Source organism: Nesoenas mayeri (genome assembly GCF_963082525.1).
Source record: "Nesoenas mayeri genome assembly, chromosome: 3".
NCBI classification, from domain to species: Eukaryota; Metazoa; Chordata; class Aves; order Columbiformes; family Columbidae; genus Nesoenas; species Nesoenas mayeri.
In genome coordinates this window covers 103,170,699-103,190,846 of record NC_137544.1, presented here as the reverse complement: position 1 = coordinate 103,190,846, position 20,148 = coordinate 103,170,699, and the positions used below count along the sequence as shown (strand labels likewise).

Below are 20,148 nucleotides of genomic sequence, written 5' to 3'. Positions count from 1 at the left end.
AAACACCTTTGACTTTGCTTGTGGGATGGTTAATCAACAAGTCTGTCACAATGATGGATTCCTCCTGCATTGTTGCTTAATTAGCTTGGTTGGAAGTATAAATCAAGTGGAATACCAATTCTTCCAAGGCTGCAGACAGGCAGGCAGGCTCAGCTTGACAGCAGTGAGTTATTACTTTCTGCCCTGGTGCAGGATCAGCATACAGGCCCCAGAACACAAACGCGAAGGGGCGGTCGGATAGTCCTAGGGACCGCTGGTGTGCAGCGACCACAGACACCATAGTGAAGGGTTGGTGTGATGGAGGTGGCCGTGGGGTACAGCCTGCAGCATGTGCAGTCACGACCGGCTGCAGGGGCTCTGCCCATGGGCACACGTGTACCCCTGGTATGAGAAGAGCCAGCATCCCCAGCATCTGTCCACAGGGAGACAACATCGTATATCAGTGTTTCTCATCTGGGATGTCTGGTGGCTTTTTAGTGAAGAAGAAGCATATCAGTCTGTGGCCAGAGTAAGTTATTAGAGACAAAGATCTTTGTCTCACGACAAGCAGAATTGCCTTCCACAGAAAGGCAATTATGTGTCGTAAAAAAAGGAAACGTAATACATTGTCTGCAAATTAGGACGTTTTAAAGACTAGTCTTAATGCGCTGAGATGAACAGCTTGGTATTTTTATATATGGGACTTTCACACAACTAGAATGTATTTAAGCCTGTTGACTTGAACTGAATTTCACAATTGCACCATGAGTGACTTTCATGTAGCTACAAACAGTTTGTTTCCAGCAGGGCTGGGCCAGCTTGAGCATCCCTGAGCTGCGTGGTGGACATCATACAGAAGTACTTCCAGATTCCTACTCACCCTTTTTGAATTCCCAGACTAAGCTAAACAAGCACACTTCTCTGAAATGGACCTACTAATATGCCTTTTTAGCAAAGCATATTTATTTTTCCATAGCCACCTGTTTATTTATCTTCTTTCTTTGCTAACTTTGTTTTTTTTTGAGAGAGAGTGTTTAATAATTTCAGGTGGGATGTGTAAGTCAAACTTTGGAGAAGGAGTCCGTTTGTTTAAATATAACTGAAAAATATTGGAATAGTCTAATTTTACTGATTTCCCTTTCCCCACCCCTCTCGTGAAAGGATGGGTTCAGTGGCCCCTCTTGCACAAGACCTACCAACACGACTAATGCTCTTGGAGCTGCAGAACGAGACACTGCTGCAGATTGATTGACGTTGTGATATCAAAGACACGGGTCCCTTCTTTACCTTGTGACGTAGTTGTTGCTCCAGTGTGTGACATCTCCCTGCCAAATGAGTAAATCTGTTGCTAGCATGTGGACACCTCAATGGAAACTTGTGCAGAAGTTCTGGGTGAGGCATAGTGTGAATTATATTGCCATGGCAACACTGAATTGCTTTCATCCATCGACATTTGCGTCCTTCTTTTTGGTATTTTCACAAATAGAGTCTTCAGAGGTTTTTTTTTCTCTGATAGTTGAGTAGATCACTAGATTTGCTTTTATCACCATGATAAAAATGTATGAAAGCAGAATTTGTGTGTTGGCTACAGAAAGGTTACAGTTATTTAGCAGATTTAAGTTAAACTTTGGAGAAGGAATTATATCTGAAGAATCCCTATATTTTTAAAGACATCAGGACACAGAAAGAGAATGCAGTTCAGATAAATTTGTCTCCTCCCAGACAATCCTGATATAGAAAATCAGAAAAAAACACTGAACAATCTGTTCTCCACCTCTAATATGCTTCATAATAAATAAATGGAATCCCTACAGCTGATGAACTCAAATATGCACAGACTTTTTTTTTTTTTTTAATTAGAAATTTTTTTAAAAAAATCACAAACCTTTTCATGTTATTTATGAATTATGGTTAATTTTTTCAACCTTTTCCTGGCATTTAAAAATGGCACACAAGCAAATTAAGAAATAATTCTAATAAAACTGTGTCTTAATTGTTTTTGTTACCTAAGTGATAGGCACTTCTTCCACACAAAAGGCCTAACTCTGCTCTTACTTGCAGTTCTTTCTTGACTTAATGAAGCTGTTCCTGACTTCTGTGCATTAACGAAGAGAATCAGCCATACTATTTACAGGAAGATGAGAAGAGATTCTAGTCAGCACTTTCAGCTTGTCCTGACCATTAGGTACTACCAGCTTTCCCATGGATCTCTCTCATTATCCAGCTTTCTCTCTCCAAAGCAAGTCCATTCTGCCTGAAAAGGACACTTCATTCCAACATCTGAGTACTGTCAAGCATAAGCAAACGTCCACGAGAAACCTGGTTTCATCCCCTCGTAGTGGTTTTTCAAGATCCCCAAGGATGGGTCTTGTATGAGATAGCCTTGAGCTGTGTCCTGCTGAGGAGCAGAAAAGCCACCTAAAAAAGAGGTACAGAGACTCACTCAAAAGGACAACTGAATGTCAGTCTTTAGAAATCACTAATGAGAATATTTTGTCCAACAGAATTTTTTTCAACAAACAGCCAGTGTGTTTTCCCACATCCCTCATGGTTAGTTAGGCTCTAGTTTAAAGAGTTTCAGTCCTCCAAGAGGCCTGTGCTATGACTGCCCGGTCTCCAGTTGCAAGTGGCTGCTGAATTGTACAAGTGAGCTGCTTACTAACACCTACAGGCAGAATTTCATTCAAAACCAGTAAGTGAAAATTATGATTAATGATATATTTGCAGAAGTTATGATCAGTTTATGAATGATTCATGAAAGGAAAAAAGAAGACTAAATAGACTATGAATAGCATTTGCAAGCAATGATTTAAGCAACTCATGCTCTATAGTGAGGTCCTTCTAGTCTCATATTTGCAACCAATTCCTCATCCACCAAGCAGTCCACCCATAAAATCCATATCTCTCCAATTTAGAGAGAAGGACGTTGTGGAGGACCTTACAGAAGTCCAGATAGATTACATCTGTAAGCTCTTCCCTTGTCCACTGATGCAGTTGCTCCATCATAGGAGGTTGGTCAGATAAGACCTGCCCTTGATGAAGTCACTCTGGCTATCTCAAATCACATCCCTGTCCCCCATGTGCCTTAGCATAGCTTCTAGGAGGATCTGTTTCAAGATCTTCCCAGGCACAGAGGTGAAGCTGACAGGTCAGTAGTTCCCAGGGTCCTGATCTCATATCCCCATCCCTACCTGGATTTACATTTGGTGTAGCTATGTAAGATATGCAGGAGCAGTTGCATCCCTCAGAAGGAAAAAAAAGACAAGTTCTGCTAGTTTATCTATTGGAAATATATTACCTGAGGTGGAAACCACTGGCAAGGGGCTGACGAGAGCCACCGGTGGTCTGAGCAACCAATAAGGCCATCAGCAATTCCCCAGAAAAAAATTGCCCCAATTCCAATTCACTTTGCAGCCCCTCTCATGCTGCAGCTCTCATCTTTTCTCTTTCTCTCAACACCTTCCACAACCCCAGGGTGAGCTATTTGTAAGGCCTTCACTCATGTTCACCTTGGCCACTCTAAGGGTACCCACCCCTTTCTTCTCAATATGTACAGTACTAAGGAGATGTCTTACCAGCCACTTTGAGCTCTGACATCCCTTTAGGTGTACATGACAAGAGTCAGCCACTGGAAAAAGGAGAAGAAAAAGTACAGTTACATAATGATGTTACACTACACCTTCAGACATGTGCCTTGATACCCTCAGGCTCTGACCCAGTGACTGTGGCATTTTGTCCTGCACAGGAGAGTTAAGGGGGTTTGGAAATGCCCTTTTTCCCTTTTTACAATTCACACCTATAAACACTTTCCATATTTTGTTTTCCATGATAAATGATTGCAGCAGCTGCAGCAGGAGCAATTGCTGAGAAAGGACAGCACCTGCGTGATTGTGGGTGGATGGGAATGCGGTTGCCTTACAGACCACCCCGTAAAACAGCTTCAGAGTTTCTGCTTGGAAACTCTGCTCAGCTCTAGGTGCAACAACGCTTTAATCAACGATGAGCCACTGAACTAACCACAGAGTGTAAACAGGAGATGGCAAAATTGTAAAAGTTTTTTTAAAAAACATCTTTTTAAACACTGTTGTCAAATAACAGTCCCCAGACCGATAAAATGCAGCACTCAGGCATATCACTACGGAGCACAGCAGGATTTTTGCTTCAGACTAGCTGATAAAAAGCTTGATGTATCCCCATTCGGCTAGCTATCCTTCAGGCTGTGCTTTTAAGACAAACAGCAGCAGCAAGCATTTGTCTGCAATTTCTTTCTTAAAACCAAGATGTTTCACAATTCAGAATTAACAGATGGGGCAGTAAGAAGTGAGGGCTTTTTTTTTGTTGTTTCCCACTTCGTCAAAGTCACTTTGAGCCACGTTTCCAGCAATGACAAGGCTGGCAGCAGTAAGAGAAGACTCTGCTTTGGACGTGGATGGGCACCCCTGAACCGTGCTCACCGTAGCAAAGCTATGTGTCTGGGGCCAGGGAACCCCAGGACAATACCTCCCAGCTGCCCATTACACACATGCAGCCAGGCAAAACCCTCAGCACTGTTGGTGAAAAACCCCTAGCAACATATATCACACATCATCTTTAACTTCACTCTCCTGCTAACACACTTAGTGGTCCCACTTTGGACTGGGAGAGAAGGAAGGAGCATTTTTACCTCCATCGCTGTCATCAAAATTTGTGATCCATCGCCTGCTAAGTTTTGAAATGCACCTAGGGGTAGAACAAAGAAAATCATACTTCATGAGGAGGAAGCAAGAACGCAACGCAGACATGAGGCTGTGGCAGCTGAGAAGCAGATGTGACCCCCATGTTGGGATGCTCTGCTTGGCTTAGGTGTCCACATATGCTGCCCTGCTGAGCCACGTCTCATTTCTGGGCTGGATAACCCACTGCCTTGTGCCCTGGGTCACAGCCTGGGAAAGCATCACAACTGCAGGGCCAGAATTTGACAAAAAAGGTAGGGACAGGGAATGCTCAATGTGACTGCTTTCATCTGCTCTCATAATTTGTTTCAATAGTAGCTCCTGCCTGAAGAATGACAGGAGAACGGTGAACTAATGAAACACGCCTTCCCACAGGGAAACTTTCTGTTGGTCTTTTTCCACCTTTCCTGGCAGTGAGTGATCACAGTGTGCTTTAAATAAAGCGTTTTTCTTGGAGTCATTAGTATGCCTTGCAAGCTTTTCCCAGGGAATATAAATGCAGATGCTGCTGTTATTCAGCTAGAGTTTGAAATTAACATTGCTGGAAGTTTTCTGACAGAACACTTTGCCATCAGAAAACTTAAATCCATTCAAATATTGAATTTCTATGTATGCATTTATATTGCAGTTTGTCTAGGAGAAATGTTCAAAGCCAAGTGTTTGGATAAAGTCAAAACAAAGTATTTTGAGTTCTTTTTATTTATCTTGAAATTGCTGCTAGAAATGTGCTGTTATAAACAGTAATAAAAAGTTGGAACAAATTTTAGTCTGACTATCCTTGAAAGATGTATTTCTCCAGAAGACTGTTTTTTTCACTCTGGATGGGAAAGGCATTTTAAGATCATGAATGTTTCTTAACCTGTCTGGCTTTAAACAAAAGTGCAAGGCTGCTGGGAGAGTGTAGGAACAGGGCAGAAGAGCCCACCAACCATCGGCCCCTTAGGAGGCAACCAGAGCTAACTATATGATCCAAAGCAGCGAAAAGCAGAGAGGAAAGCGGTCGCGATGAAGCACATCCAGCCTATACTGCGCTGAAGAAAGGCACAGAATAAGGAAACTCCCATGTCGCACTCAGCCCCTTGGCAAGGTTGTATCTGCAGGGTTGGGCTTGTGCCCAGCAGTCTTTCCAGGAACAAACGGCAGTGCTGAAGGTACCTCCTCTGTGCAGAGGTAAGTGTCCCTTTACTGCCTCATTAACTACAGTTAAAGAGAGTGTGCAAAGAAGCTCCTGCTTTTGGTTTGGGTCTCATCTCTGGCTATCCTGAAAGGATAAGTAATGATTTAATGAGACCTGCTGCACTTATGTCATCATAAAGGTAGACTGCCTTTTATTCCCACTTGGCACTTTTATCATCTTCTCCTGTAACCATCTTATTCACAATGGTTTGAAAAGTCTGAGAAATGTATTCCACATTAAACCCTCTGTAAAGTGATAACTGAAAGAGTTGAAATCATATTAAGATACTTATTACAGACAGCAATGAAACTTTTAGAGATTCCTTTCCACATGGATGTAAAGGAGTTGTCTTCACAGTGCCACTTAAAATGTAAGAGAGTTTTTTTTAACATGGGAAAAAATGCCACGGTAATAATTTAGGCATAAGAATTTTCAGCTACAGCAAGTGACATGTATAATCACCAAAAAAAATGGATGCTTACAAGTTAACTGTTTTTTAATGAAAGCATTACGATCAGGACACAGTGACTTTCTGAGCTGCTTCTGCTGTACTGCCTTGAAATGTGATTTTAGGCAGCGTCATCTGGATGGATCCGCTGACCACTGTTGGCCCATAAAACATCAGTGTTAAAAAGACATGGGCAAAAAATGAACACTCATTTCCATGCGCTGTGCAAACACAGCTCATTCCAAAGATTAACTAAATTGCTGCAGCAATGTTCTAGCACATGGTTCACAGTTGCTGGGTTTGTTTAACTACCAGTATTTCCAGTCAAAACACTTATAATAGTAAAAATTATGCTTTTGTAAAACAGAATTCCATTTACTTTCAGGCAAAGGCTTATTTTCAAACACTCCCTCCTTGCAACTGTTAGACAATAGGTAGACTCAACATAGGGCATGGGCTTGTCTTATCTGCTGAGAAGAACCTCAGACCTTCTCCCTACCAAAATATGGAGAGAACTTCACTGAAGTTGGTGGGAACATCTCTCCAGGGGAATAAAAGAAAAAAGAAAGAAAAAAAAAAAAAAAGAAAAAGAAAAACAAGGGGTGAATTCCTTGCTGTGGTTCAGACTTCTCCAGATTTTAACCAAAAGTTAAAGCCTTCCACTTGAGATGACATTTCTCTCTCTTCTTCACTGGCCATGAATGCATGCAGTCTCCTCTCAGTGGTACCAGCAATGTTCCACACCACCCAGAGGAAGCTCTACTGTGGACCAGGTTGCTCAAGCTTGTGTGGAAGGGCACCAGCACAAGGGCATATCTTGTTTTTAGAGAATGAGTCAGCATATAGGGGCTCTAATAACAAGCCTGCAGAGGCCAGGTTACATTCATGCAGTAAAAACAATGGATTGGCAGCTGAAAAAACTCTGAATATATGTTACCATTGCTGCTCACCAGGGAAAAACACAGGGTGGTGTGGCACCACTGCAGCCCACAGGCATTCTTATGAGCTCTGATGGAAAACTGGGGGCTGACCTCCCTTCCAGCCTGGGCATCACTGTATTCCCTGCTGTTGCTTACTCCCCGTGCCAAATCACTCTCTACCAGCCAGCTGCTCCTGTGGGCAGGAGACAAATCTGGTTCTGGCAAACAGATTACTCAAAGGGATGCCTGGACTTTGTGCAGGTTTGTTATTTCCAGGCTATGCTGTTAGACATGCATTGTTAGACACAGCATGTCCCTTGCCTCCTGCCATCGCCCTCAGCCTGGCTTTGCATTCTCCCTGGGGAGGTACATGCTGCCACACTCCCTGTCTGATCCCAGGCCCCAGCACTAGGACTGGCCAGTTCTGGGCTCCCCAGTTTAAAAAGGACAAGGAATTACTGGAGGGAGTCCAGTGCAGAGCTACAAAGATTATTAAGGGTCTGGAGCATCTTTCTTAAGAGGAGAGACTGAGAGAGCTGGAGAAGAAAAGGCTGAGAGGGAATCTTATCAATGTTTATAAATATCTCAAGGGTGGGTGTCAAGAGGATGGGACCAGACTCCTTTCAGTGGTGCCCAATGACAGGATGAGGGGCAATGGGCACAGACCAAAGCATAGGAGGTTCCATCTGAATATGAGGAGAAATTTCTTTCCTTTGAGGGTGCCAGAGCCCTGGAACAGGCTGCCCAGGGAGGTTGTGGAGTCTCCTTCTTTGGAGACATTCAAAACGTGCCTGAACACGTTCCTGTGTGATCTGCTCTGGTGAACCTGCTCTAGCAGTTGGGTTGGACTATATAATCTCCAGAGGTACCTCCCAACCCCAACCATTCTGTGATTCTGTGTGATTCTGTGACTCACGGGTCATGGTTTCAAGGCGCAGCATGCAGCACACGAAGTCAGAGAAGCCAATTCTCCTGCCAGCATCACCATAACGCAGGGCCATCAGGTGCAGGAGCTGTTCATTGGTAGCCAGACCTGCAAAGGGGAGAAGAATGACAGCACTGGGAACACACTGCAGGACAATGGACCAGCTCTGATGGCCTTGTGCACCCTGAAAAGAAGCTGAGGCCTGTCTTCAGCCCTCCACCCTGTCATGGCATGTCTCTGCATCCCTGAACAGCAGCTTCCCCTTCCCCAGGTTTGTGCATGAGAATCAGGGCAGGATGATGGAAAATCAAAGTCTTTCTAGTCACTTGCTTAAATTGTGGCTTAGGTCAGAAAACAGGGAACACTGAGCTAAATAATCAAGTGTTATCTCACTTTGCCTTTTTAGATTTTATTTTCTGTGAGAAAGGGCAAGTTTATTTGGCTCATAACTGTTAGTCTAAGTACAGAATTTACAATACCACTGTCGTTTTCTGCTGAAGAGGGAGATAGTGCACACTCATACTATTATGCAGCATAGCATGCCTGGGATTCTTGATTTTTACATTTTCTCTTCCATTTGAAAATGGTAAAGGGTGCATTTCTTCCTTTTTTTTTTTTTATATTAGCTTATTATTCAGTATTTGTGTCACAGTCTGTTTGGATGGAAATTGGTATTCAATTGGATGAACAAAAATTGCCTTTTAGAATTACTCTTTTATTAGTTAAATAAAACTACCCTAAATGTGCTGGCTACATAAGAGAAATGATTTAAATATATTTTGAACTAAAAGCTGATTTGCTAAACAAAAGAGAACTTTTCTGCAGAGAGCTGGACTGATAGCTTCGATTTAATGCATTCACTGAGACTTCAGAAGAGTCTTATTTGCTCACTTCTAGTTTTTAGTGGCTCAGCTGGAAGAGAAGTAGCTTTCCTGCTTTTTCAACCAGTTCTAAACTTTTCAGGTTTAAATTAACTCATCATGGAGCCAAATTAGTTGAGTAAGCAGAAAAGAACGAAATTATTTCTCTAAACCTGCACAGGGGGAGATACAGCTGATGGAAGTGGGTTAGTACAACGACAAACTGGTTGCATGAGCCTAGCTGGAGGTCTACAGCAGGAAGCAGAATTAAAATGCTAAATATTTAAATAATGGAAATACATTTGGATTTAAGATACATTTGAAATTAAGAGAAACAAGACTTTAGATTTATTTTCTGGAAGAAAACGTAATTAAAAAACTTAATTAATGAAATTTCTTCTTTGATTTTGGTTTTAAACGACTGCCAAGAACCACTGTAGTAGTGAATATTGAATCCTATCTCATTTTTAACCTTTTGAAGGCAGTGGAAATTCAATCAAGCTCTCTCTGGAGAGCAGATTCTTGCAAGCATTGCAGTGCTGCCTATGAGATGCCATAATCGTGTCTTACACTAATAAAACACAGACAATTTGGCATGGTCAGTCTGGGACATACTTTCTCTGAAATCTGCTCACCTGGCAATGTCTCTCAATTAACCTCATCAGCAAGACTGAAGTGTAAGTCCTCTCTGTTCCCAGGACTTTTCAGTTATGTGCCCTTGCTTATTTTTAAGGTTACTCCTCACACCTTTTGTCTGCTGGATTCCTTATCTTAGTCTTAGTCAAGCTTTAAAATACAGACTTCATGTGGGATTTGTTGTTGCTGTTGTTGTTTTTCATTTTGTTTTGTTACAATTATTTCGATGCATTTAGCATTGCCAGTGAGGAGTTTGTAAATATCCCAGGTCAATGCTCCTGCATTTGAGGGCAGTACTGCTGTTAATGCAGCCAGCCTGCTTTACTCTGGCAGAAGATTTGACCCATCATTATTATGCTTTGAAGCATTAGGAAAACAGTGAAAATGAAGCACAGACTTCAGTGTTTTTCTGGGGAAAGCACTGCATACTTCATGGAACAACTGGCTGGGAGCTGGGAGCTGTATTTAGACCCATTAGTGCAATTCCCAGAGGCAGGACCATCTTCCCAAACTCCTTCTGGGGCTGTCCACTCCTTCCTGCTTAAAAGCCAGGACAGGGATCATTCCAATGCAAAGCCAGATTCAAATGCAACTGTCTGGCTCAGAAGGTGGCAAAAATGAGCTTATGATTTTCTTTTTACCCCCTGCTCAGAACTGCTTGTAGCCTAACATGTATTGAATTCACCATTTAATAATGCCTTTTTATCCTTTCAAATAGCTGCAGACGTTTTGGCTGCCAGGACATCTCAAAGTATAGTTTTCCTCCCAGTTTTACACTTTAGCACCTTTCTAACGGAATGGACCTGGCAGCTTCTCTGTTGACATTTGGCACATTAGTGCCGTGCTCCTCAGGCAGATGCTAACGCTCTGCCCCTCACTCAGCAACAGCAAAATTATACATTCCCTGAGCTGACAGCTTCCACGCATAGCAGTTCTGCACCAAGCTTCTCCTGGGGCCACCACTCCAAGCTCTAGGTAACCAAATGGGAGCTTCCCTACTGCAGGATTGGAACAGGATTGCTGTCTCAGAGCTGTATTTCATATACACAGTCTCTGGAGAGAAGACCCAGCTCAAATGCTTTCCTCTTGTGAAGAGGTCCCATGCTCTCCTTGCAAGTTTCAGCATTGTTGTAGCCAACAGAGGTCAGTGCAAACCAAATAAATGTCTGTCACAGACTTAGTCATTGCCCTGGAGAGAAACTGCAGGAACTGGAGTAACCACAAGCATAGGCTGCTCCTTGCTCCTTTCCTCTGCTGGATGTTTTGTCCGTGACCTAGAGGGACGATGGACAGACCAGTCTGTAGGCTCTGGCCAGTGCTATGCAGCTCTGCATCTCTCTGCTGGCTCCCCAGCTGCAGTTCCTCCCCAAAATGAGCTTTCTGTCTCTATGCCCTAAAACAATGCCGACCTCTGAGCACAGCTGTGATTTAACTGGCACTTCTCTGCAATCCAAACCGCTTTCTCCCTGAGGCTCCTTTTTTCTTTCCTCTCTCTTTTTCATCCTTTCCTTCACTGCCACAGGGACAAGAAAGGGAGCAGCTCTGCACCTGTGGATGTACCTGCTCTCTGTGTCGCACTCTTCAATTCAGACATATCAAGAAATCCAGAATGATTTCTGTCTTCCTTGCTGAAGATGTCCTAAAAAACAGCGTAAATGCAGATTTCAAACTGATATCAGCATTGCCCACATTTACCACTACAGCTAATTATGTAGGATGCTTTCACTACTGAATAAATAGGCTGCAAAGAAGTTCAGTGACAAGAAGGGGTGACCATGACAAGGGAGACCTATTTCCAGAAGGCTCAGACAGTACCTTATGGTGTAAGAAATCACACAGTTCTGGGTGCGTAGAAGCTTTTTTGTTCACTCCCTCTGGTTTAGGTGTGCAGGCAGCAATGGGAACACTCACACCTCCACTGACAAAAATACGTGGTATACTACATGTGAAATAAGCCAGGAGTCCCTGAATACTGTGGCGTCATCTTTCTCAACCCACTGTTGAAAGCCCACAAGCCACACTTGAGGTGCTGTCAGCGGGAAGAGAACCATTGCCAGCTGGCGAACTGGCACCTCATGTCCTAGGTGGCCTCAGACCATCTCAGCTTTGTCTCAGCCTCTCAGGCTGAGGCAAAAAGGAGCTCATCCAGGTCTGAGGCTTCAGGAAATCTTCCCATCCTGCAGCAAGACTGATGAGAGAAGAATCTGACACAGAGGAGCTGCCTGAATTTAGGTGGGACCCTTTATACCAAGCTGCTGTCCTCACTGCTTCCAGACATACTGTTTGTTCTGGAGTAGAACTTTTCCTAGATAAACTTTCACCAGATCCTACACATTTCCACTTCAAACAATGAGGAAGTGACATTTTTTCAGATGGTTCTATTCAAGAACTCGTTTCAGCTTAGAAAGCTTTCCAAAAAATTGCCAGTGGTGGCACACAAACAGAGATGTCCATCAAATTCTGAGCCTGATTGGCCTTCCTACCTTTTCCCACTTTTACCTCAATATACTCTGTGGTAGAGAAGCCTCGGCTGCTTGTTTGGAGCACTTTAAACACACCACTGCCTCCTGAGTTCTCAGCCTTTGCATGAGAGGATGCAAATCTGACCCACTAAGCAAGCAACCTCTGCAATGTTTACCCCCCAGTGCTTTGATATCATAGAGCATCTGCTCCCTGCTGATGAAAAGCCCAAGAGTACAGTATCAGCAGAGAAGAGAGAGCAGCCTTCGTGTACCATGTACTTAGTGAGACTTCGCCAGAGGCTCCCAAACTCCTGCAGTGTGAGTCGTCCATTCGAGTTGAGCTGTGCATTTAGTTAAGAATTGAACAGTTAATGAGAGCTAAACCTGGCTGTCTTTGTTCCTGAGAATGCTGCCTTCACATAAAGACATAAGATGCAGTCTCTTTTCTTTGTTACTTTGTGTTGAGAAAGCCAAGAGCTTTTCTGCTCTCAATTAAGCTTATAGTTACATGCACCTTCTTTGGCCCATTGCACGGCTGCTCATACCTGTGTTCACAAAAACACAAAAGGTTTCTGTTTATATGGTGCCTTTAACCACAAGGCAACCTGCAGTGATGGCTTCAGTTGACACGTAGCCACTGAGCACAGAGGCCCCTGCGGACAAACGTGACCCCGTACTCCAGACCACATGGGCACATTGCCTTACTGCTGAGCATGAGTATTAGCTCTGGCTGGGTCCTCCTGGAGAAACAGGCACTGAAGGAGCCAAGAGCATGAGGAGCCAACCCTGATGCGTGCATATGCTGCAGGCAAGAAAACACCTTCCCACCTGAGCTGCAGGAGCCCAGGGGTGTCAGCAGATACCCCCAGGGATGCTCGAATGACTGAGGCAGTGAACCTGCTCCCCTCCCTACACCATCTAGCAGTCCTGGACAGACATGCAGCACCTCACATAATGCAGCTGAGGTGTCAAAAACTCCCTGAGAGCAAAACTCATCACCAGTGAAATACAAGCAGACAAGTGCCACTGCCATGAAACCTGAGTGAAAAAAAAGCTGATCTTGTCTTTGCAGGCCAGGATAGGTCACACTGTACATGGGTTGTATGCAGCCCAAAGAATGAAAAATCCATCTTGAATTAATGCAGAGCAGTGGCTTTGTCAGTTCTTTGCACGTGCCATGCATTCACAGCGCTCACTTAGCCCAGAAGGGGCTTTGGAAAGGGGGAAAAGTCTCTTTCACTGGCTAGATGCAGAAAGCTGGAAAGAGAGAGGGATGTCTGGTCATTTTTATTCATCCCCTAGCAGTTTGTAAAGGTCTGAAAATGTCTTGAAGTTATTTCAAGGCATGGAAGAAAAGAGACAGTGAGCAAGCAAGGGGGAGAAAACACACAGAAAAGAACTTATGTTTTCATCAAGGATCCCTCTTGTTCTACAACAGCCAGCAATGTATTTCCAGTGTTGTCTTGTTAACAGTAAAAAAACCTGTGTGATCCATCTAAATGGGGAAGGTACACTGGAAGGGATGAATGGCTTGCCAGGTTAGTGCCTGTGGTTCAGCAGCAAAAGCACTTCTTCCCCTAATGCCAGATTTGCGGGCAATGCTGGCAGCCTGCTCCAGCTGCCATCACAGGCCAATGTGGTTGTATCCATGATGGAAGAGCCGAGCTCTGCCTGAGCTTTGTGCTGCCACCTCATCTCTGGCTGTGCCTGGGACCCTGCACCCAAGGGTGAGGCTTAGCCAAGCCCTGGGTCCTGCAGAGGGGAAAATGAGAGCAAAGAGTCAGAAGGCTGACCCTCACCTTTCAGCAGAGACACCAGAGCCAAGGCATGCAAAGCCAAGTCCTGCACAGACTCTGGGACAGTTATTTATTGAGAGCTGTGACTAATATTTACTTGCAGGTTCTCACACTGGGATGCTCAGCTCAGGCATAATTCAAGGCAAGGATGGGCAGCACCAGGGAAGTTTATTGCTCCTGCTGAAAGGATACATCCATCAGAGCTAAAATGCCTCTGCATGAATCGAAGCTGAATCTTCCTCCCAGGCTGGTCATTTCATCTGCAAGGATTGACAAAACAGAAGGAATCAAAGAAAACGAGGGGGATGACAAAGGCACCAGGTCACCATTTGGAGGGAGGAAGACACCAGTCTGAAGGCTCATGTAGCTAAAAAGCCCCAAATCTGGCCCAGGGTCTCCAACAACAGCAAGAGTTGCGTGTCAGACTGAGGTCCATTGAGGGAGTCTGACATGTCTCAGACAACTCCACTGCTCCCTTCCTTGAGACAGGTGCCCTGTTTTGGCTCACAGGTAGCTACTCTGCACAGTCCAATGCTGTTTGCAAGGCAGGCAGGTTAAGAAGGCTGGAAAATGCTGAAACCCAGCTTCAGGCCTCCTCAGAGGAGTGATGCAAGCCAGGGCTGGACTGGAAGAAACTGGGTGACAGTGAGGAGAGTGGGAGGCACAGCTCCCTGGGGCGCTCACTGGTGCTGCCCAGACAGGGACTGAGTTCCTGCTGCAATTGGTGGGGCACAGAGCAGGAAAGGGGTGCTCATGTGGGCTGCAGGGACACCCAGGTGAAGGGCAGCATGGGGTACGGTAAGTCTGCTGAGCAGAGGTTATCCCACAGCAGAACTAAGAGGGGAAGGTGAAATTTAGCTGTCAAACAGATGCACCGCTTTGGTGACAGCCATGCGTTAAAGACTCTATTAGCAGCTGGTCTGGGTTCCATCACCTTCTTCACGTGAACATTACTTTGGTTAACAAAAAAAGTATAAAAGCAAACTGTTCCAAAGGAACCCTGGTAGAGGTACTTCTCATTCTTCAAGATCCAACAGCACAGTAAGCCACACTGAGGGTTTTTAGAGGACTATCAGGACACCACTAAATCTTCTGTCTAATTTACACTAGATTAAGGACAGGGAAGCACCAAAGACATTAGCTGGGTTGTAAAAGCTTTACCTTGCAGGATTACTTCATTAAGGAGCTGTTGCAGCTGCGAGGCATCAATAGTTGAGTCCTAATGCAGAGTAAAATGCAAAGAGAGGTCTGTGAGCATGAAGTTTTCTCTGTGTCACTTTTGCCCCAAACTTCTTTACTCATACACAGTGGCAACAAAGAAGTACCTCTGCTTAAGCCAGAGGAGCAACAGCACCCCCATGGGAGCATAGCAAAGCCCTGCACACTGCTGGGCCACTATTTGTCCTTCCCTACAAGAGTCTGCAGGGGAGTTACAGGTGCTCTCCATCACTGTGGGATACTTCCAGCAGTGATGGGAATGCTTGCTGACTTAACCAGCCCCTAGCTGGGGAGTTGCCAATGGGCAGGCACAGCAGGCAGCTTGTGAGCGGGCTGGGAGCAGGAGTGCTGCTGCCTGCTTCCCCCTGAGCCACCCAGCCCATCCGTGAACCTGACTGCCTCCCTCCTGAGACATGCCCAGGGCATTCAGCATGGCACCTGTGTTCATTTTCACCTTCATGCACTGATATAGCTATTAACTGCAGGAGGTCTATTGTGCAAACACTTTTGGCAGTGATTTTTTTTCCTCTTGACTAAGTTGAGGAGTTCTTTATAACAGTTTATTAAACCATTAACAGCATCTCCTGTGAACACACAGAGTTTGGCTCAGAAAGAGCAGGAATCAATTACTCAAATGCTTACTGATGTCTGGTTTCCAAATGCGGTGAAGGCAAATGGAAAATGATGCTGATGAGAGGGGGGAATACCCAAGGCTTTCTAATTGCTTTCAGTAAATAAACAAGAAAAAAAAAGTACACATGCAAGCCCATCACCAGCACAACCACAGGTCTCCAGTCCTCCTCTGACACATGGGACTAGCCAATCCATCCCAGCTGAATGTCCCATTTTTCTGGGGGTTTTGGCAGGTCAATCAATACTCTTTTCAGGATATCCACTTGAGAATGGAGCTACATTTCCAAAAAACATTTTTTCTAAATGGATTTGTATCAACATCATAGGTCAGTTTTATTTTTCCAAGTCCACATGCCTGATTTATTTTTATTTTTCAGCAAGATGTTTTAGATAGGATACCTGATTAGCGTATCTTAGGAAGACAGCCTTATAGGAGCTGTCCTGGTTCTGTCTTGGTTCATCCTGTATCAAAGACAAAGTATGTGCATAAATAATTCAGTTACAAAACAACTGGAGGCAGAAGTCTGCAGACCCAAACAGCACTTTAGAGAGGACAGGCAATGTACAGCACAGGCTGCAGTTTTAACACCCAAAAAGTAAAATGGACTATGAGCAAGGAACAACTATTGAAATGAAGGAAGAAACACAGTTTGGATGTTATCACTTAGTACAACCAGGAGGGAGCAGCTCCAAGCCTGAGGAAAGGCAACAGAACACATCCAGGCTGGAGTTCAGTAAGTCAATATATGTATTGAGTATACAGATATGAAGCCTGATCCTTATTAATGGTCCTCAGTTGAAACCAGTGGCTTAGGATATGCGAAGATTCATGTGAACCAAGAAAACAGAGCAGGAGTAGACTTTGCCTTTTCTCTTGTTCCTTCTCAACCCCAAGGCAGGCTTGGCTGTACCTGAGCAATTGCAATTCAATGGTTAAGGGACTGTTTTCAACCCTACAGTGAGGAGATCCTCTAGGCACTAAGGGGAACTATCCTTAACATTGTAACATTTCCCAAAAAAGCTAAGCCTAAACCCCGATGCCTTCAGCTCTATGTGAGATAATTCACACCAGTGAAGCCCAAACACCTGAACAAGAGCAGAAAGTATGGGTACCATAAATCATGAAAGTCAAAACATGGGCTAATAACAACAGCCAAGTAAACTGACAGCTTGTCAGTAGAAAGAGATAATAAGCCACCATTTACACTACCCCTCTAATGGGGCTTAATTGCAGGCTGGAAAATTAATCACGAGGAAAGGACTCTGTTTTCTGTTCTTCTGGGGCAGCTTTACGCCTTTGGCTTCAAAGACCTGCATGGAGTTTGCTCTGCTATAAATAACAGCCTCGCAGCCACAGGGTTTTGCCAGCAACCAGTGAGACAGCAGCAGGGACCAGACCAGCTCTGGCAATTTGCACAGTTCACAGCAGCAGATGGTATCTGGGCTAGATAGGCCGAAACGTGGGTTGAACTAGAGGCACAACCAGTTTTGAAGTGTGATTTCCCATATGTCTGTGAAGATATCCTGATGAAAATCAGAATAAATGTGGTTTGGGCCTCACCTCTATGGACTTCTGTGCTTGATAGGGTGCAAGCACTTAAATGAAGCCATTCCCAAGGGGAAAGCACATATGATCCCACCCTCAGGTGTGAGGTCTTTTTAAAAGAGGTTAAACTCAAGCTGGGACCTTTACAAAGTTTCCCCCTCTCTCCTCCTTAGATACATACATATTTTATAGACATTGTAAGAATTTAGTATATTGGAATGTTATCCCCTCTGCTATATTTGGTTACTCAAAGTGTTAAAGGTGACAAAGTGGAAAGGAAAGATGGACAGTGTAGATTTGGACAGAGGGACTGTAGAGATTTGTTTCCTTCCAAAATCAGGCTCTGAAAGACATATGTAAAGAGGAAGGGCTTTGGTGTCACTCCCATCTCTCCAGAAAGGTATCCCAGGCTGGTCACCTGCTCTTCCAACATGGTTGCAGGCTGCCAGGGTCAAAGCCTGGGCCAAGTACTGGGTGGTGAAAGGAGAGAAAAGCAAAGTGGTGCCTGGTATGCAGAGAAAGACAAAGAGGAGTCAGTGGAGGTGGCTACCAAATGGTCAGGTCACTGGGAACCATTCACCATCACCATTATCTACATCAGTTTTCATGGACTCTTACCACTGGCAGTACTTGGCTGGGCAGGGAGTTCAAGTTCCTAGAAAAGAGTTACAAGAGTCAAACGGGCCTTTTCAGAGCATTGATTTGCAGGTGTGGCAGAAGACAGGCACCAACAGGAGCTCTCACCCAGCCTGCAGCTCCACAAGATGCTCTGCACCCACACCTCCCAGCCTGTTCCAGTTCAGCTGAGCCTATTGCACCAGTCCTGAGTCTTTCTGTGCAACCAGGACATGAGCACGTCTGAGTCTCTGGCTGGTCTGGGGCCACTGCCTTCCCCAAGCCAGCCCTGCTGGCAACAGCAGCAGGGAAAGGGTGACTAGTCTCACTCTGAGCATGCCAGGACTAACCTCACCGCACAGAAGACAGGGCTGCCCTGCCTTGAGGCATATAAAATTTTCACCTGCTTTCTCTTTGCCTAGTTTAATAATCATGAATAAAACAGCATCTGGGCTATTAAAAGGCAACATCTTTCAAATGTCAGCAGACTGCCTGAAATTGAGCTTGGATCACCATTCCTTCTGAGACTTGCTTAGTAGCAACATTCAGTACTTGTGGTTTGCTTTTGGTAAAGAAATTAGGCAAAACAGATGTCATTTTTATAGTATCTGGTCTACTATATAAGGTGAGTTCTACAGCGATCCACAGGAAGGGCATCCCCACGCTTGGCCTGGCCCAGGAAGGTGTGTGAGAGACACAGGCTCTCCTGGAGAGACCTGCCTACCAAGGCTGAGCCATTGTGTGCATGACTCATCATGCTGAAGGCAGTCCAGCCCAGAGCACAGACTTCTCATGTTTGTTTTCCATAACTAAGGAGTTGCCTTTGTCAGTTCTGGGCTATTTTTGCCAGAGGCCAAAGCCTAGAAAGCAATCGCATTATTAAGATAGTGGTCTATGAGGTAAGAGCTGCAATCGCCTCCACTATAAAGCTCACTGAAGGAAAGCCATTACACATCTGATGCTTGAAGGTCATTTGGTAAGGCTGAATGCTGGGGCTTGGTCTTTGCAAACAGCACACTCAGATATTCATATGAAAATGTGGTAATAGCTGCCTTTGAATTAAATAAGATAATATTTTTCCACCAAACTTATCTTCAATGTCCATCTCACACCCACAGGGATCCCTACCGGCCTGTCTGCGAGATGGATGTGTGCAAGGATCAAGGCCTTTCACTGCTCTCTGCTTCTCTTGGTCCTGCTCTGGGCAGAACGGGACCTGATCCATCTGGCATAACACAAGAAACTACACAACAGCTGCTGAAAAAACAATTTCTCAGTCTTCCTTTCACTAAAGGGAGATTTCCCCACAATTAGGTGAGGCATATCTCACAATTATTGCTTGCCTGTGTGGCTCTGTACCAAAGCTGAGACCCTTGGCGGCTGGAGATGAGCTATTGCCTGTTCTGCAGCGGCCACCGCTATGCACCTGACTATACATCTGACCTCCCTCAATGTGGTGCTTAACACTCGGCTGTGTCTTCCCAACACGCTTCTAGAGTACATTAAAATCAAATTGCCCCATTAGTTATCTTGACATTAAATTGTTAAATCCTGGCACACCGTAAGTTGAGGGCCTACAAGGAGTACTTATCATCTTACTCATTGTAGTCTTGATTCTTCACAAAAATTCGTAAGAGAAATTCAAATTCTTGGTCCTCTGTTGTAGCAGGAACGACAGCATAGGTTCCTGGGCTCAAGATGAAGTAGTTGGTCACATCTCGAGTCGGGGAAAAATTCTGTTCCAGAACTTTGGAGTTCTCCTGAAAGAAAAATACAGCTGGCTATCATCTCCCATCCATGTCAGGAACTAAAGTAGATCAGAAAGAACACCCACAGCAGCCTTGCATTTCCACAGCTCTCTAAATGCACACCGCATCTAACATGCCTTAACCTCCCCAGTGGCATGAAAAGCCCATCCAGGCGACAGACTTTGTTCAGGAACACAGCAAAAATGCACAAGAGTGGAAGAACTGGAAGAACCAGAAGGCAAAATTTATGTAAGTGGATTTGAAGAGAACTTCAATAAACATTAAGCAGACTATAGTTCATGAAGGAATCAAGAATGAATACTCTTACTAAAACTTCCTTGAGATCTAGCATAACTCGGAGTGGTCAGAGAGCTCATTAAGCATCTCACCCAGATAACAGCACTTCAGAAAATCATAACCCAAAACTTCCAGTAAGTGTCACAAGAAAACAGAATATTCTGATCTTTCTTGTT

General features: G+C 44.5%; 1 protein-coding gene across 1 annotated transcript in view; it reads right to left on the bottom strand.

Moving 5' to 3' along the window:
- Positions 1-3,580: 3,580 nt before the first annotated feature.
- Positions 3,581-20,148, bottom strand: part of CAPN13 (calpain 13) — a gene marked incomplete at its 3' end in the record, with an annotated part of 53,870 nt that continues 37,302 nt past the window's right edge. Inside the window, exons 12-21 of the mRNA XM_080341468.1 lie at positions 19,527-19,687; positions 17,931-17,967; positions 16,166-16,228; positions 15,077-15,134; positions 14,108-14,175; positions 12,392-12,460; positions 11,218-11,296; positions 8,153-8,269; positions 4,643-4,698; positions 3,581-3,607 (exon numbers count right to left, since the gene is read on the bottom strand). Coding sequence (XP_080197594.1) covers positions 3,581-3,607; positions 4,643-4,698; positions 8,153-8,269; positions 11,218-11,296; positions 12,392-12,460; positions 14,108-14,175; positions 15,077-15,134; positions 16,166-16,228; positions 17,931-17,967; positions 19,527-19,687 — 735 coding nt within the window. The remainder of the gene's footprint in view (positions 3,608-4,642; positions 4,699-8,152; positions 8,270-11,217; positions 11,297-12,391; positions 12,461-14,107; positions 14,176-15,076; positions 15,135-16,165; positions 16,229-17,930; positions 17,968-19,526; positions 19,688-20,148) is intronic.